This window comes from Aedes albopictus, chromosome 3 (genome assembly GCF_035046485.1).
Source record: "Aedes albopictus strain Foshan chromosome 3, AalbF5, whole genome shotgun sequence".
Taxonomy (NCBI): Eukaryota; Metazoa; Arthropoda; class Insecta; order Diptera; family Culicidae; genus Aedes; species Aedes albopictus.
This window is the reverse complement of record NC_085138.1, coordinates 317,563,458-317,585,805: the sequence shown is the minus strand read 5'-3', so window position 1 is coordinate 317,585,805 and position 22,348 is coordinate 317,563,458. Positions and strand designations below refer to the sequence as shown.

The 22,348-nt window shown below is 41.7% G+C and overlaps 1 protein-coding gene across 1 annotated transcript in view; it reads right to left on the bottom strand.

Moving 5' to 3' along the window:
- Window positions 1-3,651: 3,651 nt before the first annotated feature.
- The window catches only part of LOC109413576 (succinate--CoA ligase [ADP-forming] subunit beta, mitochondrial), a 29,474-nt gene continuing 10,777 nt past the window's right edge, over window positions 3,652-22,348 (bottom strand). Inside the window, exons 6-8 of the mRNA XM_019687266.3 lie at window positions 12,788-12,923; window positions 4,983-5,407; window positions 3,652-4,923 (exon numbers count right to left, since the gene is read on the bottom strand). Of these exons, the coding sequence (XP_019542811.1) occupies window positions 4,747-4,923; window positions 4,983-5,407; window positions 12,788-12,923 (738 nt within the window). The 3' untranslated portion in view covers window positions 3,652-4,746. The remainder of the gene's footprint in view (window positions 4,924-4,982; window positions 5,408-12,787; window positions 12,924-22,348) is intronic.

Genomic DNA, 22,348 nt, shown 5'->3' with positions numbered 1-22,348 from the left:
CCACCAGCAGACGAACGAAAACGGCCTACGATTGATTTCGCCGCCTCCAAAAACATGGCCATACGTAGCACCTTTTTCCAACACAGCCTCCCTTATCGTTACACCTGGTGATCACCACAGCAGACGGAATCTCAAATCGACCACGTTCTAATTGACGGACGGCACTTCTCCGACATTATCGACGTCAGGACCTATCGTGACGCCAACATCGACTCCGGCCACTACCTAGTGATGGTCAAACTGCGCCCAAAACTCTCCGTCATCAACAATGTACGGTACCGGCGACCGCCCCGGTACAACCTAGAGCGACTGAAACAACCGGAAATCGCCTCAGCATACAGGGATGGGAACACTCACTTGCAAAGAATTACACTCACTTGATATTTTCTCAGCTCAGAAGCGTGCAATCAAGAAACGATGTATGGACGACTTTTGCCTTATGGTTTTGTCTGAAACTTTGTCGAATAGAGTAGGAATCGCTAACGATTCCCAAAGTCGTGCCAGAGCTGTGAAAGCAACTCTCCACAAGGTGAGTGTAAATTACATTCACCTCGTGGAGAGTTGCTTTCGCAGCTCACTCACGAATTCGGTATGCGTGTAAGACCCCTACTCTATTCGGCAAACTTTTAGACAAAATCACATGGCAAAAGGCATCCATACATCGTTTTTTGATTGCACGCTTATGAGCTGAGAAAACTGCAAGTGAGTGTAACTCTTTGCAAGTGAGGTTTCCCATCCTTGTCAGCATACGCGCAGAATCTCGAAACCGCGTTGCCAGACGAGGGCGAGCTCGATGAGGCCCCTCTAGAGGACTGCTGGAGTACACTGAAAGCAGCCATCAACGACGCAGCCGAGAGCACCATCGGGTACGTGGTACGGAATCGACGGAACGAAGGGTTCGACGAAGAGTGCAGAACGGTTTTAGAGGAGAAGAATGCAGCGAGGGCGATAATGCTGCAGCAAGGGACCCAACAGAACGTGAAACGTTACAAACAGAAGCGGAAACAGCAGACCCGTTTCTTTCGGGAGAAAAAATGCCGCCTCGAAGAAGCGAAGTGTGAAGAAATGGAACTGCTGTGCCGTTCCCAAGAAACACGAAAGTTCTATCAGAAGCTCAACGCATCCCGCACCAGCTTCGCGCCGCAAGCCAAAATAGGCAGGGATAAGGACGGAGGCCTCTTGACGGACGGACGTGAGGTGATCGAAAGGTGGAAGCAGCACTTCGATCAGCACCTGAATGGCGTGGAGAACGTAGGCACGGGAGACCACGGCAACGGAGGAAACGACGATACCAATGCAGCGGAGGACGGAAATGAACCAACTACCACGCTGAGGGAAGTTAAGGATGCCATTCACCAGCTCAAAACCAACAAAGCAGCTGGTAAAGATAGTATCGCAGCTGAACTCATCAAGATGGGCCCAGAAAAGTTGGTCACCTGTCTGCATCGGCTGATAGTCAGGATCTGGGAAACCGAACAGCTACCGGAGGAGTGGAAGGAAGGGGTATAACATGCCCCATTCACAAGATAGGAGACTATGTGGAATGTGAGAACTTCAGGGCGATCACTATTTTGAATGCTGCCTACAAAGTGCTATCCCAGATCATCTTCCGTCGTCTGTCTTCTAAAACGAATGAGTTCGTGGGAAGTTATATATCAAGCTGGTTTCATCGACGGCCAGTCGACAATGGACCAGATCTTCACCGTACGACAAATCCTCCAGAAATGCCGTGAATACCAGGTCCCAACGAATCACCTGTTCATCGTCTTCAAAGCGGCATACGACAGTCGCGCAGAGCTATGGAGAATCATAAACATAAACGGTTTTCCTGGGAAGCTGACTAGACTGATTAACCCTTGGATTAACCCTTTGGAGACGGCATTTTCACCTCTCTAGATGCAACCTGGCTAGTCTAGAACATGTTTGTGATGGTCGATTTTCTCGGCTGGGCACATACGATCCATCCGTCTTCAAAGGGTAAAAGCAACGATGGACGGTGGGCTAAATTGCGTAAGGATTTCGGGTGAACTATCCAGTTTATTCAAATCTTGCCGGGGACTTCGACAAGGTGATGGACTCTCATGCCTGCTCATCAACATCGCTCTGGAAGGTGTGATGCGACTAGCCGGGCTCAACAGCCGTGGAACGATTTTCACAAAATCCGGCCAGTTTATGTGCTTTGCGGACAACATGGACATTATCGCCAGAACATTTGGAGCGGTGACAGTTCTGTACACCCGCCTAAAACGCAAAGCAGCAAAAGTCGGACTGGTGGTGAATGCCTCAATAACAAAGTACATGCTGATAGGGGGGAACCGAACACGACCGAATCCGTCTGGGTAGTAATGTTACGATAGACGGGGATACTTTCGAGGTGGTGGAGGAATTCGTCTACCTCGGATCCTTACTGACGGCTGACAACAACGTAAGCCGTGAAATTCGGAGGCGCATCATCAGCGGAAGTCGGGCCTACTAAGGGCTCCAGAAGAAACTGCGGTCGAAAAAGATTCATCCACGCACCAGGGATGGAAAATGATGAAGATTGCAGCTGAGCAGACACAAACCAAAACAAACATACTCGTGAACAACAGGAGCCCGAGAATACTCGCATTTCTTTATTCGTGAGTAAACGAAGCTGGCAAGCACTCGCATGTGATTCGCGAAGCTTCGTGAGTTGTTTGCATTTTGACGAAAAACGCATTTTAACGACTGTCAGTGCTGCTTTTCGGGAACAATGAAGCATAAAGCATTAGTTTATGTTGGATAATCACTGGATTTGCTATATAACCACAACAAAATGCACTTCCCGCACCTCCACTAGTTCTTCACGAACAACAGCTCATGAGTGTTTCTGTTTTTGTTTTGCTTCTTACTCACGAAGCAGGCGGGTGCGAATAAACTCACACACTGTTTACTCTCGGAATCGTGAGTAAGCCTTGTGTTGGCTTTACACTCGCGAATTGCTTCATGATGAGAGTAATTCCATCACTGCCACGCACCAAATGCACCATGTACAAAACGCTAATAAGACCGGCGGTCCTCTACGGACACGAGACATGGACCATGCTCGAGGAGGACCTGCAAGCACTCGGAGTTTTCGAGCGACGCGTGCTAAGGACGATCTTCGGCGGTGTGCAGGAGAACGGTGTGTGGCGGAGAAGAATGAACCACGAGCTCGCTGCACTTTACGGCGAACCCAGCATCCAGAAGGTGGCCAAAGCCGGAAGGATACGGTGGGCAGGGCATGTTGCAAGAATGCCGGACAACAATCCTGCAAAGCTGGTGTTTGCTACTGATTCGGTTGGCATAAGAAGGCGCAGGCGTAGAGCGTAGAGAGCACGATGGGCGGACTAGGTGGAGCGTAACCTGGCGAGCATTGGGCGCGACCGAGGATGGAGAGCGGCAGCCACGAACCGTGTATTATGGAGAAATATTGTTGATTCAGTTTTATCTTGATTTTGATGTAATATCAAATAAATGAGGGGACTAGATGCGCCGCTATATGTCTCCGAATATGAATGAAGTGGGTGGATAAAATGATTCGCCTAACTATTTCACCTCTTTTCACCTTTTTCAGTGCAGCAAAAGAAATGAATTTATATCGTTCTCATGAGAATGCATTTCGGATCAATGACAAACAAACTGGAACCGTTTAATCTTCCACGTTCGTTTATTTCACTAACTTGACGATATCGATTAATGCTCACAGTGGCTTAGTTGAATAAGTTATCAAAAACAACACATTATTGTATGTATATACGCAGCAATAAGCTTCCAATGTCGCTAGGGAGCCCAATGTGCGATGGATCGATCGGATCGCGCACCATATGATCGTGTCGTGTGTACCGCCTTCCAAGTTAGGGGTCGGGATAGGATTTTTGTCTTTAAACGAGTCGTTGATGAGAAAGGATATAGGTATGCAGTCAATTTTGATTCATTGGTATAACATTGCACCAGATAATTCCATTAGTTGGCATTGTGTGGCAACACCTTGTAAATCATTGTTTAGGAAATTTGTATTTGCTCGTCGATTATTAAAACGTCGGAGGTTCTTATCTCTCTTGCTGGTTGTATACCATATAACACTGACGATAGAATAGTTAGGTGCGATTTCAACTAGGTATATAATAGGCTGTACTTCCAGCGGTGCAGTACACATTGAGTCTATCGAGTTTATTTCAGCATATTACTCTGACGGAAACCGATTTCAAATTATCCTGGTAGTGGAAAAACATAAGTGATGTGTCCAAAATTTGCGTTTATAATACGGTAAGAAAGTTACCTGAGTTCGGCAAAAGTCTCCCAAAGATTTTGCGAAGGAAAACAAAGATGTATAAAAGTTCGGTAAATGTTTGCCGAACATCGGTAAAATTTCCGAAACATTTTTTACCCTCATAAATGAAATTCTTCACTAAATAACTAGTTAACTGAAAACAAACGTAACACGTTTAAGGATTCTCTTGAAAAATAAATTAATCATACGAGGCACGAATAAAACTAACTACATATTTGAGATATCAACTACGCTGTGGTCAGGTCGGAACCCTCGAACACAGGTCTTGCACTTTTAAATTAATTCCTGCAAAATTTAGGTTAATTCGTTGAATCAAATGACTTTGGGATACGAAATAATCCACAACGATGGTAGCGTCCAGAGTTTTAGTAGTATGTAAATAAATTACGCTATTAGGTTTCTTGTTTGTTTGCTTGTTCGACTACAACACTAGGGAGAATATTTTTCGTGTATTACTGAATGTAACTGTCGGGCAGCTCAAAGCTCACGTCAAGATGGGCCTCCCGGGCCAGGTGGACGATCTGTGCCAGATGGACGGACAGCATGGCGGCCTCGTCCAGGTCGTCTTTGGGAAGGATACGCAGCTTGGACTTTTTGATCAGTTCCTTAGCTTCGTTCACGTTGGTTCCCTGTGGATGGTTTCAATATGAGAACCTTGATCTTACAAAACGTCACCCTCCTATCTTACCTGTAATCTCACGATGATTGGCATCTTGATGTTCAGCTCCTTGGTAGCTTGAATAATACCCTCGGCGATGACGTCGCACCGCATAATACCGCCGAAAATGTTGACCAAAATGGCGTGCACCTTCGGGTCCGAAGTGATGATCCTGAAGGCTTCCTTGACGGCCTTAACGCTGGCACCGCCACCAACGTCCAGGAAGTTGGCCGGATCGCCACCGTGCAGTTTGATGATGTCCATGGTGGCCATGGCCAAACCGGCACCGTTCACCAAACACCCGATGGAACCGTCCAGGGCGATGTAGTTCAGGTCGAACTTGGACGCTTCGACTTCCTTGCTGTCCTCCTGGGACAGATCCCGCTTGGCGAACAGGTCCTTCTGGCGGAATTCGGCATTGTCGTCGAACCGCATCTTGGCGTCCAGCGCAAAGTCTGTTTTTGGGGTTGCGCGGGAAGCGCGAGGAAATTGGAATGTAGAAATTAGAAGGTTTGCTTTGAAAATATTATTCCGTAGCGTAGCGAGGATAATATATTACAGAAGCGTCAACCGTTTAGAACGGACAAAAGAATTAAAGTTCCGAAAGCATAACGCTGAAGGACAACAATCATAATATAGAATAATTGAACATACTGAACTCCACAATAAAGCGACATTTGTAACAACACAAGGCAAGATTATGTACTTTTTTGCAGTTCTCATTGGAGAATTCAGTATATTTTTAATGACCTTTAAAACCTTAACAAACGCAAGCAATGCATGAAACCAACAAAAAACTTTTTCAAGAAGCGCGAAAACTAACAATTGCAGAATAGCCTCCACCAATTTAGGTATTATTTACGCTTGCAATAGATGTTCTAATGCCTATAAAATATATATATATATATAAAGAATCTCACCAGTATCAATCTCTACACATGGGTTGAATGACAACTTTCAACACCATGCAGGTGTTCATTATAGTACTTCTAGCTCCTTTCATTGGCAACATATCGTCGATCTTATCAGATTGATTATTGAAATTCTACAACTCTAATGGAAGATGTCTCGAAACACGACAGATAATAGTATACCGAGCTATACCTTAGTAGGTAGCCCATTTAGCGCCTACGCGGCTCTAGTAAGGTATAGCTTGCTGAAGCCCTTCAACTGGATACTAAGAAACCACACCGGATGACGCCCAAGATAGACTATGTGCTGGTTTCTCGTAATCAATGTGAGATTCTATAGAGATCTAAACATTGATTTGAGTCATTAACTTGCAGTCGCAAAAAAAATCGCTCGATTAACCAGTGGCAACAACAGCGCAAATGCTGATAGGTACCACTCAGAGATGCAAAAGTAATGGCTGATGAAAATGTGAAGAATGCCGCCAGGAATCGAATGCTAGTGGCCGACTTAACAAAAAGTGATACAGGGTGGCAAGAGCAACAGAGAAGCGTATTAACCGCAACAAGAAACGACAGCACGGAAATAGTGTAATTTATTCGCTTCAGCAATGGAAAACCTGGATCGGAACCATATGTGCATGTTTCACGGAACTATCAGTCAGTGGTGTGCGGTACAAAACTGTACCACTGCCTGCTATGTGCAACGACAAAGAAGAAATTTTGCTGTTAGGCAAAACATGAGGGGAGCCAGCTAGAAGGAGCATCGATTCGAACGTTTGTTGAATGGTAACAATGAAGGCGTACTCAGGAACATGATCAACCAAGTTGATGACGATCAACCAGTGGACCCTAGTAGAAATATCAACACATCATCTGCCATGATCTAGTAAAGTTGTTGCAACGTGTACTACCCACAGTACATGTAAATTGATACGCGCACGGAAATTTAGCAAGACCATGCAAAGAAAAAGAAAATGTAAGTACAACATCTACCATAGAGGCGATAATAAGCCAGAACATGGAGTTGGATTCATATTGGCTAGAAAGCCAATGAATCGAGTTATAAGGTGGAAACTGGTTAGCGAACGAACCTGTGTGTTAAGATTACTAGGCAAATACTTCAACTACAGCTTGAAACGCCGACAAACGATACACCCGATAACATGAAGGACGCTTTCTATGAAAGTCTCGACAATACCTACGGAGAGTGCCCAAGGTATGACGGGAGAATTGTTGTCGGGCTCGCCAACGGTCAATGGAGAGGACTTTTTTCGTCCGATAATTGTTAAGGAGAGCTTTCACTCAGGTATCAAAACTGTTACATCCTGGAGTTCTGGGTGGCCGAGACACATGGTAGTGTATTGAAACTCCAGGTGTAAACATAAAGCATATTAAAATGTAACTTTATTTACAACTCATCGCAACCCGTGAAGTTGAAGGTGCCGGAGTCTACTCAGACGGAGGTCTTTGCCTTGTGAACTCAGAGAGTCGGTAAGTTGGACCGCAGCCAGGCGTCCCAAAAGACTGGGAAAGGTTGGCCCATCCCGTAGTGAAGAGAACAGGGGAATGCGACCATTGATAGGTCCTTAGGTCCACAGGCTAGGGCGGATGTGGGGGAGGACACATCCGGACCGTAGTGGAGCGTAAGAAAAAGAATAAACAGGAGGTTCAGGAACATAGGTACACCAGGCTAAAGAAAGGTAGCAGGGCAGATGCGAAGCGCGAGAAGAATTTTGCGCTCATCATCAAGCCTGATAATTTGAAGCACTAGGAAGTCTTGAAGGCGATGCGGAGCGACGGCAAGCTCATGAATCTGGGAGTTGACTTACGCAGTATTAGACGTACTCGTACAGGTGAAATGATCCCCCGAGCTCAATCGCAGCAAAGAGCACAGGGGCGCCACCTACAAGAATCTGGCGGAAGAGGTTCTTGGCGAGGGTGTCGAGGTGAGGACTCTCACAGCGTAGGCGACTGAAACCCCTAAACGAGATCACTGACGCGGAAAAGCTCGTCAGGACACTGCGGCAACAGTGTGAGGTGCATGTGGCTTCCGCAGCCGTTCGGCTATGGATGGGCCCGGTAGGGACACAGATGGCCTTGGTACAGCGTACCTACCGCCAGTACCTATGACCAGAGATGGAAAATGAAGAAGATTGCAGCTGAGCAGACACAAACCAAAACAAACATACTCGTGAACAACAGGGGCCAGAGAATACTCGCACTTCTTTATTATGTTTCCAGTTCAAAACCGAATTAGCGACATTTTTTCTGTGACTTCCGCTGCTTTTGCCTTGCGTTAAACATAATGTCGGAAGTGGGGCGCTGTATTGTACACCTGGTGCTCTATACAGCGCCCCACTTCCGACATTGTGTTTAACGCAAGGCAAAAGCAGCGGAAGTCAAAGAAAAAATGTCGCTAATTCGGTTTTGAACTGGAAACATAATATTCGTGAGTAAACGAAGCTGGCAAGCACTCGCATGTGATTCGCGAAGCGTCGTGAGTTTTTTGCATTTTGAAGAAAAACGCATTTAAACGACTGGCAGTGCTGCTTTTCAGGAACAATAAAGCATTAGTTTATAATAATAATCACTGAATTTGCTATTATAACTACAATAAAATGCACTTCCCGCACCTCCACTAGTTCTTCACGAACAAAAACTCATGAGTGTTTCTGTTTTTGTGTTGCGAATAAACTCACACACCATTTACTCTCGGAATCGTGAGTAAGCCTTGTGTTGGCTTTACACTCGCGAATTGCTTCATGTTGAGAGTAATTCCATCACTGCCTACGACGAACGCTAACAAGTCTGTTAAAGTAGGAAGCTCACGCTGGGCTGGTATATTGACCAACCCAGCTTGAACTTCCCTTAATCATACCCGAGTTACCGGAACAAAATGGCGCCGAAATGGACCACAAGCAAATTTTGTCCAGGATGGGCACAGTGTTGGCATCCTCTACTTGCGAGGGCTTCGTGATCATCGAAGAAAACGGTGTTTTCTTCTGTAGCTGCTCTGCGCCTCCGCGTTGGACGATCAATCAATTAACGCAGATGGTGGATTGTACTATTACCTTGCTGGCAGGACGAAGGTCTATGGTAATAGCGGATACTTTTACGCCTGGACCTTGGATTAGGAAAGCCGTTTCACGAATCAGTGGGGTCAGATTCTGCTAGATGCACTGGCCATGCTAGATGTCGATTTGGCTAATTTGCCGTGTGCAGCAAAGTTGTCCCATGGTCTTATGGGAATCACTATTAACCTGGGACCACTATACAACATTTTCTCTGCCAACATAGTTAAAATCAACGGAGTCGAATACTATTTTTTCGCCGACGACACCGGATTTTTGGTCTCTCATCACGATGCAGCAGTTGTTGTCGACACTCTCCAGGAAGCGCAGAACTCCATCCAAGAGTCCCAGAGAAAATGGAAGGTTAACGTCAATCCTGCCAAATCACAAGCTATTTTCTTTACCCGACGTCGAAGCCCCCCGGGTAGAGCGAAATGGCAAATGAAGGGCAAATTTTGCTATTAGTTTGTTTGAAATAAAAGTTGAAATAACAAAAATAATAACAAAATTTCTATGGCATAACAACTAAAGAATAACTGATTTTGCCATTGTAATAACAAAGTAATAGCAAAAAGAATATCAAAATAATAACATATTTTAATATGATGGTAAATTATGTTATTGTTTTGATATCGTGACAGGATAGTATGATAGTAACATTTGTTATTATTATGTTATTATACTATTTAATAATAACTCATAAATTACAAGTTTTACAATGATCCCGAGCTATTTACAAAAAAACTTAAGAATGGCAAATTTAGATATGATGTCAAAATATGTTATTCTTTAGTTCTTGGTTTGTTATTCACCTCTACCTGGGCTCGACATTTACCTCAAAGCTAAGTCTCCGGCGGTGGTGTGGATATTCCGTGGTCTCAAAATGTTGGCTATCTCGGCGTGACGCTGGACCCCAAGCTAAAGTTTGGCTGCCACATGGCCAATAGCCTTCAATGTGACAAACTGACTAAAATGCTGACGATCTCGACTGGATCGCAACCTGAAGGTCCTTCTGTACAAAACCGTTTTTCGGCCTACGGTTGCGAATGGATTTCCTGTCTGGTACGACTGTGCACAATCGCACCGGAATAAACTCCAAGTTAAACAAAAACGTTTGCTGAAAATGACGCTGGATCTGAGTCCTTTCCATCCGACTGAAGAAGTACAGCGGCTTGCTGGAGTAGAGAAAATTGACAACTGGTTCCGGAGACTTATTCCCAAATTTCTGCAGAGTTGCGCCTCATCTGCTAATTCTCTTTTACATGAGCTGGCCGTTTAGACATGTGATATGTATTAGAACTAAGCTTTTCTTTTCTATCAATTTTTCCCAAGCTTATTTAAAGTTTTTTTTAATTTTTCTTTTTTCGTCGAATTTATGTGAGTTGTTGAATAAGTACTTGTTCTATGTCATTGCTGTAAGGAATTCCATATCTCAATTGTTGAATGTAAATCACTAATTGTATTTGTTAGGATAGAAATAAATGTCAAATTGAAAAATTAACATGGGAATGGGACAACTATGCTGCACACGGCAGTAATATCGGTGCCTAAAGCTGGTAGCGATATTCTCGCGTGCATGCGATGTGACCCTGCCTATAGACAAGTCCATCTTAGGAATGGGAGATTACCGGCGCACTGGTGAACTCAAGCTATTGCAACCCTACGCCGAACCTGTCTACGGACTAGACAACGGATGCAGCAAGTACCAGTACGTATTGATAAGGAGCGGGAGTTCGCGGCTGCTAAACTCGCGCACGATGCCGATATAAGGGCAAACAAGAAGGCCTGCTGTGAAGGTCTCTGTCAGAGTGCCAATACGAATCCGTGGAGTGATGGCTACAGGGTCGTGATGGCCAAGACAATAGGTGTAATGGCTCCTACCGAACAGTCTCCAGAGATACTGAAGAGAATCATATAAGGGATCTTTTCGCGTCATGATCCGAGTCCTTGGCCTCCTTTCGTAGGATCGCAAGCGCAGGGAGCCGGGGCTGGCGATAAAGGTTGGGTAACCGACTAGGTACTTGCGAGAATTGGAACATCCTTTAGAGTAGGTAAGGCCCCAGTAAATGGCCTCTCGAGTAACCAGTTCTGCTTCCGGAAAGGGAGATCGACCGTAGACGCTATCTTGTCGGTGTCGTAAGAGAAGAGGAATTCGTTGCTGTGAAATAATGGCCAGTAGTGGGACGTAAGGAATGTATTCGATAAACTTGGAATTTCCGGATAACTATACCTACAATATTCTCGAAAGCTGTTTCTAAAATCGAGTTCATACACTACAGACACAGAGGTGCGTCGAAAGTGCTTTCACATCACTTCAGAAGTTTCGTAAGGTGCTATCATTGGGTCTGATGTTATGCAATGGCATGTTCGACGAGATTTTGTAGTTTAAGTTCCCGTTAAGCGTAGCCATCAGCGGTGATTTGTGTACTAGGCCATTACACTGTCCCTTCCAAGCGCTCTGTCAAACAATTGAGGGTGATGATCGACGATAAGCTTACCGTCGGTAACCACCTAATTTTCTTCTTAAAAATAATTCGAAATCGGTTTGTTAAATTGAAAATGATGTTTTCGAAGATATTTGAAGGACTTTTATAAACAAATACACTGGGAATTATTCATCACGGATCTATTTGTTTTTAATTTTTTTATATCAAAAATCGATTCTATGTACAGATTACAGTGAAAAAAACTATGCATAACTTTTTCTCTATATTCAACCATACTTAACCCTCTATTTCTCATGGGTGCTCTAGAATACCATCGACTTTCGACGAACTCGAGACAAAAGGAATTGGATGAATATGATGCAATAGTTTATAGAATATGATTGTAATCTCATTGTCATTAGGTAAACCCAACAGTGAACTACTTGTTTCAATAGTGGAATCAAAATAAAACCAAAAAACTGTTGATTTACAAGTAAAAGCTTTTCCGTTGATTTCGAAAAATTTGACAAATTTGCAATAACTTTTGTTCAAGCACTTTTTTCGGAAACGCTCTCTTGGCATCGAAACAGTTTTTCAAAGTCGTGGGAAGGAAAGCGTTTAGTTACAGCGACGGTAGAAGTGGATACAGTTTTTAGAAGTCCCAAACACCCCAACTAAACCGATACAAAACCATCTAAACATGCAGAATATTCGAAAACTATATTGAAAAAAAAATGTACATAAACACATAAGAAAGCAGAAAGCAACCACAACCCAGCAGCGTACCAAAAGCATTCCAGAAGATTTTCCCAGAGGGATAAGCGGAAAAAAAGATTTTGCCCTAAGAGACCGAACTTTTATCATACTTACACTCTGAGGCTGCGCGTGTTTCGTTCGTTCAATTGTTTAGATTCAGGTTTCGAATTAACGGTAGGCCAATTTTGTGCAAATTTTGTTGTTGTTCGAACACACGCATTGTACACACACACGTTTGGAATTTGGATTGTTTTTTTTTTTTTTTTTACAATAGCGACAGAAGTGCGCAGAAACCGTGCAGTGAAGTCGGCAAAGTGCAGAGGGTTTTTTTGGTTCAGTGCATTAAAGTGGGATGGGTTCACACAAACACACGAATGCACACAATAGGTATTGGATTCAAAGAACGTGGATATGGAGTTGTTTGTGCGTAGAGGGGAATCCGGTAAACAATGGGACAGAAGTTACGTGTGTATTTGTGAAAGTTTTGTTTTTGTCGTATGTTCGATTTTTTTTTGTGCATGAAGGAGAGAAGAGAAAAATGGTATACTGTAAGTGACATGATTTCCAATCTAGGCTTGGGAGTTGATTTTCTCTAGTTTCATGACTTTTTAACTACTAGCTTTTCTACTGGTTTTTACGTGGCCTTGGCAATCAGAAATGTTTCTACTTACATGTTTCACCAGCATCCTCGGCATAGGGATTGATTTCGATCAGTAGGGCATCCTTTTTGACGAACAGGTCGTACATGTTTAGTAGCATTTTGGCTGTTTCTTCGGCGTGATCTTCCAGACCGACTTTCTTGGCAATCTGAAATCATTGAATATTGATTTATTTATTTATTTATTTATTTATTTATTTATTTATTTATTTATTTATTTCATTTAGTCAATCATAAGTAGACCGTTCCAATACAATTTTAACTTAAAACTAGAACTGTTTGCTTATTTTATGTTTAACTACGATTTGATGTGAATATTTTTTTTAGTTGTGATTTCGTCATAGTAAAATCTATAGTTTCGCAAAATTTATTGTAGGTTGTCATTATTTGGTTGAGGGGACCAAATTTAGCATAATTAGTACGGTGATGGTTTGTATAAAAAATACTACGATTTCGTAGTTGTCGAGAGGGAGCATACAAGTTTAATTTTGAAAGAAGCTCTATCGAATCAATACGCTGCGAAACGATGTCGTTTACAAATGATAACATGGCAAATTCGCGTCGTTCTTTTAGTGTTTGAATGTTAATGAGCATACATCGTGCTTCATAAGACGGAAGAGGTAACCTTGTCCAACCTAATTTTCGAAGCGCAAATAGTAGAAATTGTTTCTGAATTGATTCTATACGACTTTCATGTGTAACCGAAAATGGTGACCAAACTATGCTACAGTATTCTAGAATTGAACGTACATAGGCTACATATAATGTTTTTACTGTATATGGATCGTGAAAATGATAACTAAATCGTTTTATGAAGCCTATGAACCATTTATTGTAGATGTCAAGTTACACACCACAGTGATGTTAAGATTAAGGGTTTGGGGACTGAGCGAATTCCTTCCGAGATACCTCCTTGAGGGCCCATGTAGCCAAGGCGGTAAACGCACGGGTATTCAGCATGATCATGCTGAGGGTGACGGGTTCGATTCCCGGTCGGTCCAGGATCTTTTCGTAAAGGAAATTTCCTTGACTTCCTTGGGCATAGAGCATCTTTGTGCCTGCCACACGATGTACACATGCAAAATGGTCATTGGCAGAGAAAGCTCTCAGTTAAAAACTGTGGAAGTGCTCATTGAACACTAAGCAGAGAAGCAGGCTTTGTCTCAGTGAGGACGTTATGCCAAGAAGAGGAGAGGATACCTCCTTGCAATTCTGCCGTATTTCCTTTGAATTTCCCCTGAAATCTACCTAATAATGCGTCTCAGGATTACTCCCAGATTTTTATATTCCGTGGTGTCACAGTTAGTCTACGGATTTCGTCCGAAGCTTTCGTTATTTTTTCTGTAAGAATTCCCGGAGTTTTTCGCAAGACTTCGCCCTGATTCCTTCCGACAATTCTCTGGAAATTCCTTACAAGGAATTTCGTATATTATCTCAGGATGTTTTTCAAGAAAAAAAAAACTTATGGAAAACCCTCTGTAAGAACTACCGTGTAAGTACCAAACTTTGCGCAGTTAAGAAAGATCAAATTTCTAGTCGTTATAAAAAATACAAACAAACAAAATATATCATGAACAACATGCTCATACGATAGACTAATGATCCTTCTTTGAGTCTGCAATATAAAAAAAATCATAATATTAACCAAAAAATACTTAAAATAGAAAAACTATTCCATTGCCTTGTTCCTAACTTTGCGCACAAAATCTTCGATTGTTCCTAACTTTGCGCATAGTGTGCCTAACTTTGCGCATGCTATGAATTGCTCAAAAAGTAATCAAAAATGCTATTATTTAATGTTTGCCCATTTAACTAAAGTTATTCAGATCAGGTAGTGTGCCCTTAATTGATCTTTGTTGAAATACTTTGTCCTACGAGGGAGGGGGAACGGAGGCCTCCGGAGTTCTTGATTTCGTCTGCGGTTCGAACGAGGCACCTACCGTGTGAACAATCCAAACTTCATGAGGGGTTGTTTCCTGTGCTGTGGCTAAAGATCAAAGGTAAAAGCTTTCTGATAAATGAAGTGACCGTTAATAGGGCACTTGCTGGCTTTGTTTAGTGTGCCCAACAGACCCTTTGATTTTGCTGGTAACGCTTTGTAATGAGAATTGCGTTACGAAACGTTTCACAGCAAAATCAAATGGGTCTGTTGGGCACACTTAACAAAGCCAGCAAGTGCCCTATAGGAACAATAAGGGGTCATTTAAATATGGCGTCCACCTTTGGGGGGAGGGGGCTGGGGTTGTCTGAGAAAGTGTGATATGCCATGTATTAGGTATACTATGAAGCGTGACGGGGTGGCCCAGGGGAAGAGGGGGTTCTAAAAGTCTTAAAAATGGTGGACGTCATATTTGAATCGTCCCTAACATTGACCGCCGGAAATCCAAATGAAGGACTGTTCACAAATCACGTCTCATTATAGACAGATGGAGAGTGCCTGACATAGTGCTACGGTTCATACAATTTTCTACTAATTTCTATACAAAATCTGCTACATGGCGGAGAGGCAGACCTGAAATTATCAGTACTGGTGTTACATAATATTTAAATGGTTCATAAGTCATGTATTCACGTTCAACAAGCATTTACTGAAAGTGCGCAAAAATTAGGAACACAGTGCAAATAATGGTTCCAAACATTGCGCAGCACTATTTACTAATTAAATTGAAAATTTTCTTACGAACTGTGATTGATATTACTAGAATATCATCTTTTTTGTCAATTAACTGCAAAATTAATCATCGTTGCACTGTTTTATCGAGGAAAATGTTGATTTTTAGTAGATTTACTTCTTGGCAACCGTGTTAAAGCGAGGCAAATTTTGACATTTTTGTGTATTTTTTGTTTATTATTCAACATAAACAAAGATTTTATGGACATTAAATATTTGTCAAATAATGTTTATGTTTACACAATGCTAGTGCGATGATTAAACTGGTGAATATGTTGACATTTAGTTATTTGTTTCGTTATTTTACAAGAATGCGCAAAGTTTGGACCTGCGCAAAGTTAGGTGCGCACACGGTATTTGAAAAATCCTAAAAGAAACACTCAGAATCCCGGGAAAATTTTCGGTAGGGACTCCAGGAAGAACTCTGGGAGTAATCCCCAAAAATCTCAGAAGGATCACTATAAGAAATCTTGAAAACTACTACGAAGCATAGCTTGAAAGGTTAGAAAATCTCTAAAAGTAATCGCGGGAAGAACTCCTAATAGCAATTTTGAAAGAATCCCCGAAAAATAAATGGAAGAAAGTCAAGAATAAATCCTGAAAAAAATCTGAGAGACATCCCGGGTGCAACTCCGGCAAGAATCTTCTAAGGAAGTCCCGGAAGAGACTCCGAGATGAATATCGGTCGAAATTGCTAGAGAAATCACAAGAGAAACTTTAAGAAATATTCTGGGAGAAACTCCCGTAGAAATCTCGGGAGCCCACGGAAAAAAATGAAGGAGGAACTTCGGGGAAGAAATCCAGTGAGGGACTGTGGAAGTAATACAGGAAAACCTCTGGAACAAATTCCGGGAAAGATTCTTGCGGAAAATGCATTAAGAACTCTTGAGGAAATCCAAGTTTAAATCCCAAAAATAATTTCTGTAGAAACTCTGAAGACAAATTCAGGGAAATTGGATTCGAGGGGAACTATTACAAGTTTAATTTATTGTGTTATACGTACGTTTTTAACTTGTAAACTTTACCCAAGTTTAATGCACATTTATAGTGCTCTGAAGTGATAGGGCACTATGAGAAATCATTGATATCATTTTGATGGCCTACATTTCGGTAATTTCGGGCAATTAATAACTGGAGGATATGTGTAGGCCCTTCCCTAACAGGGACATCAAAATGTAGACGTCTCACATTAAAATCTGATTCAGCCCCACGTTGGGCGCCATTATTACGAAAAAATAATGAAGCACTACAAATGCATATTAAAATATGCCATATTGTAATGGAACACTACAAATGCGTAATACACTAGGACATCACAAATGGACAAACACAATGCAAAACGTATATTTTTGCCATGTAACCCTAATGGATAACAATTTCCGATGACAGGATGGCAAGGTTTTATTAATGTTATTGGTCCATCAGTCAATCCTATAATCGTATTTTCTCTGGCAGATTGCCTTTCGTTCGCAGCATTAGTTGCTTTCATAGCTTGAGTTTTGGTCTAGGAATTTCTAATCCTAAGGGGGCACCCTGAATCAGATTTTAATGTGAGACGTCTACATTTTGATGTCCCTGTTAGGTAAGGGCCTACAATATCCTCCAGTTATTAATTACCCGAAATTACCTAAATGTAGGCCATCAAAATGATACCAATGATTTCTCATAGTGCCCTATCACTTCAGAGCACTATAAATGTGCATTGAACTTGGGTAAAGTTTACAAGTTAAAAACGTACGTATAACACAATAAATTAAACTTGTAATAGAACTCTAAGCGAAATAACGCATTTTTTAATACAACACAGGAGGAACTCCGAAAAATCCCACACTGAAAAACAAGAAAACCCAAATTTGAGTATTTTTAATCTCACTTTTGAGCTCTTTTTTTTTGCATCCTCTTGCATTCGCTCTCTTTGTTGTTGTCAAAGAGTGAATAGCAAAACAACCCAACTTTGAGAGTTCGATGCGGGAAGCCAAAATTGAGTAAGTGACATAGAACCGAAAGTTGAGTAAATTTAACGGACGGTTGAGTAAAAAAAACTTCGACTCTAGGTACTTTGGCCGAATACGCCTAAACGCACACTACCTACCTCTACATCAACTCCATCGACTCAAAATTGGCTTCCCGCACGCAACCGCGAAGTTGGTTGGATTGAACTCACTTTTTGGTACTTTTGTTTCTCCGTGCACGAGCGACTTTGGGAGTAATACCGAGCAAATTCCTGGAAGAAATTCTGTAAGATCCCCGTGAAAAAAAAAACAGAATTCAGGAATCCCGGAAATAATTGTTCGAGTCGTGGAAGAATGTCGTAAGAAATCCGAATGAACTTCTGGGAGGAATTCAAGAAGAAATAAGGGAAATGCCGCGAACATACGAATGGTATCTTGTGGGAAATCCTGGTATGTTCTGCGTATGTCCAGAGGTTGCAACAGATGATAGTAATGTTGTGATTCCGAATAACAGTCATGCGACTTAGCGGGAAACCAGAAATTATGAAGAAAATTTAGCAAATTCTAAACTGGGACAATGGATAATTCGACACTGATTTTTCATTAGGGCCTAACTGACATCGATCCTCTCTTTGTGTTATTACAAAATGTATATTGAGTTTTCCAAAGATTTTTTGGTTGAAATGCGAAGAAGACGACTACATCTTGCAATACAAACAAAAAGAATTATGATTTTGTTTGTTTCGATCAAGTTATTAGCGAAAGAGCGACGAATAGAAATCGATCAAGTCAATTAGGCCCTTATGAAAAATCATTGTCGAATTACAAATGATGAATAGTTGTAAATTCAGTAGGATGTATTTGATTGCGAAAGCTCTTCAAGGCAGGGATGGGAACACTCACTTGCGAAGAGTTACACTCACTTGCTGTTTTCTCAGCTCAAAAGCGTGCAATCAAGAAACGATGTATGGGCGACTTTTGGCTTGTGGGTTTGTCTAAAAGTTTATTGAATAGAGTAGGGGTCGCAAACCCATACCAAAGTCGTGGCAGACCTGTGAAAGCGACTCTCCACAAGGTGAGTGTAATTTACATTCACCTCGTGGAGAGTTGCCTTCGCAGCTCCCTCACGCGTTCTATATGCGTGTGCAACCCATACTTTGTTCGGCAAACTTTTAGACAAAACCAAAAGGTAAAAGTCGTCCATACAAAGTTTCTTGATTGCTCGCTTCTGAGCTGAGAAAACAGCAAATGAGTGTAACTCTTCGCAAGTGAGTGTTCCCATCCCTGCTTCAAGGGTTGAGCATCTCCTCTAGAGATTCATTCAAAGTTTATTGGAATTTTACCCGAAATCATCTATGAACTCCTTTTGGAATTCTTTTTTTTAACTTATAGTGAGATATCTTCTTGGAATCTTTTCGTGTGTCAGGATGTCTTCTCCAGAGATTTCTATTCATTCTGGGATTTTTTGGAATACACACACTTAGGAAAAATCACCGACCTCGGTAATGTTTTACCGAAATTTCAACCGTTAAATTTGTCTTACAGAAAAAAATCGGTAAAGCTTGCAACTTTTACCGAACTTCGTTAGAGATTGACAGATAATCGATAAGAATTTACCGAAATTTGGTATTTTTTTACAAAAAACCGTTAAAAACCCGTTACCGAACGCTCAGCAGTTGAGATTTCGGTAAAAGTTACCGAGCGCGACTAGCTTTGCAGTCAAGAAGTTCACTAGAACTTCCCCAGGATTTCTGACAAAGGTTCTTCGAGGATGTCTGCCAGAATTCCTCCAGCGATGTTTCCCCTAATTTTGCTCTCAAAATTCCCTGAAGAAGATCTGGAGTATCTGTCGATAATCTTCCCCGTGTTTTTCCCAGAATTCCTTCTGAGATTTTACAAGGAGTTCCTACCCGGGAATCCCAGAGCATCTCTTGGGATTAGTCTCGAAGTTCCTCCCGAGACTCCCACAGGCGGTTATCATGAGATTTCCACGTAAGATTGCATCTTCACAGCTAGTCGCGTTCGGTAGTTTTTACCGCAATCTCAACTGCTGAGCGTTCGGTAACGGGTTGTTTAATTCTGTAAAAAAAATCCAAAATTTCGGTAAAATCTTATCTGTTATCTGTCAAACTCTAAAGAAGTTTGGTAAAAGTTGCAAGATTTACCGAATTTTTCTTGTAAAACAAACTTAACGGTTGAGGTTTTCTGGTGTTTTTTTCTAAATGTGCAAGTAGGAGCTTCTAGAAAAAAAACAGAGAGGTACTCTCATAGAGATTCCAGTAGGAATTCTGAAAAATAAACTAAAAGAAATGTCAAAAGATGTTTTCAGAAGTTCTAGTAGGAAACTCTAGGCGAAGCCTTAGGACACATCTGGAGAAAGTTCTGGAAAGAACTAGGTACCTAAGAAACAACATGAAGCTCTCATGGGTGAACTTCGAGGAACTTCTGATGAAATCCTCGGGGATCCTCTGCGAAAAAAATACGGGAGATATTCTGCAGGACTTCCCGAGAGAAGCTCTGGGAAAAAATGCCGAGCAAACATCTGGAGAAAGTTTTGGGACGAGAGGTAATCCCGGAAGAAGCTCTGGGAAAATCGAAAAGAATCTTGGAAAATCCTATGCAAAAAAGAAATTGTGGTTTGCCTGATCCTGCAGAAATATCTGAAGAACTCCTGGAAAAATATAGAAAGCGACGTTAATAGCTCCCAGTAGGGTCTAGTATAGTAGCAATGTAAAGAATGCTGGAAACTCGAAGGTACTTGTTACGGGTATAAATATTTGTAACACAAATAAGACAGAATAGTTGTTCAACGTGTTTTAAATTTAAAGTTTGTACGTTCTTTGTGTTATGTATTTTAATTTTAACTAGTAAATATTCCCCTAATTTCCCTGCCCTTCGGTTCAGAAAGGGGTATGGGCGCGTTCTGCCAACTTGGTCGAGGCAGATTTCTTGTGAGAACAAGTTTCATACGGACATTCAAAAGTGTCTGAACGAAAGATGTTGCTTGTGAGGATCACTTGAAGATCGGATGGAAGATCATTATTTTTTTTAGAATATTCGCGTTCGTCTATTTGTTGCTCTTCGTGTTCGTATATTTTAAGTTTTATCTTCAACTGAGTTTGATGAACGCTGCTAGTCAGCAGGGATGATCTTCGCATCTGCATCCGTTGAACCATTCTGAATGGCCGTCGTGAAAGTATCACCAAAAGCGCTACTAATATTTCTTTTATATTTTCATGTATCTGAGTATCATGAGTGATAGCAATAAGCAGGGATAGCAGTGAAAATGGAAGTAATGCAGTACGACGGTGGTGCGATGCTGGTAAAAAAATATCGCTGGAGATGAGCATTGTTTGTACTCAGCCATGTCTAAGACGTGATCCGAAGTGTCAGGAAAGGAAGCATGCATAAAGCACTAATCTACAAAATCCCGGGAAAAAGTTGAAAGACCTTATTTCACGTGGAAATCCAGCGGTAGACAAGAGGTGGATATGGACGAATGTTCGTTGAAATTGGAAGGACATTGGTAATGACAGAGCCGAATTTAAGAAAGCGACGAAGCAATTGTAGCAGAAGATGGTGAAGTTGGACTACGAAGACGATTTGCTAGAAACCGCAGACAGCAAATGACATAGGCTTATCGTATTTCAATGGAGATGGCGATGAGGAAGAAGCAGCATTTCAAGAACATAACCAAAATAACTACCTACCACAAAAAACATTACGATCGAACGAAAATAGGAAAAAGCAACTCAGCAAAACCAGTATGTTCAAAACGCTTACCCCAAACAAGCGACCCAAAGGTAAATTACGTTGACCATTTAACTAACAACACATTCTCTTACAGCTCAATACACCACATCGATTTCCCACCTTTCCCAATCCTTAAGGCCACGCAAAACTTAAAAGCCGCAGAGCTAAAGAGGTTGCTATGCCTACTCCCAAATTCTAAGGTGCATTATGGACAATGCGAGTTCTCGGACTTGCATTGGAGACTTGGCCCTATGACCCCCTTGTGCATCAATAAAATAAAATAAATAAAATAACTAGTAAATATTCCCCTAATTTTAATACACATTTATAGGGTTCTGGCAGAATAGATGCCAATGAAATTCAATCCTTTTTTGATTGCCAATTTTCAGACCATTTCGGACCGCGATAAGGTACTAGAGATGTAAACATTTCCCTGGGCACGGACTTCAAGTTATAGAGCTCTAGTGATGAAACCCGAACCGGGATGCCCAATTAGGATTAGTTTAGGTAAAACCAAGCAACAATAAGACTGAATTAAAAGGCAAACTGCCAACTAAAACACAATTCCAGGATGACGGATGAACCCAAACCAATAAATGATACCTCGTCATCCTGTGATTGGAAGGATAACAGGGCATATTTATGTTCTGTGTTGTGCTGTGTAAATTTGCAATGTCTTATTTGTGCATTTGTAAGGTTCTATGTGCCATGATATGTTATTTTTTTGTAATCAATCATTTTCTTTTGTTTTTGTAACATACTCAAGGAGAAACCCCAGAAGAATCTCTAAGAAAACTTTGGAAGAGCCTCTGACAAAAACTTCGGGAAAATATCTTGGCAGGGAGTTTGCTACAAATTCGGGCACATTCCGGAAGAACTACTGAAAAACCCCCGAAGAAACTCTGATAAATATCCCAAGCTCCGGAAAAAATACCTTAGGGGGAATTCCAGGAGCAGTTTCTGACAAATTTCCCTGGAGAGCTCCAGTGGTATTACTGGGAGAAACTTTGAGAGGAATCCTACCAAAGCTCTTAATGAAACTCCACGAGAGGGGTTCCTTTAAAAAAAAACCCGAAGAATCCGGGAAGACCTTCGGAAGGAATTCAAGGAGGAGAAATTCCAAGATGAAATATGAAACCATTCAATTTGGAAGTAATTCCAAGATGAAATATCGCTGAAGGAGCTCCTTAAGAAATCC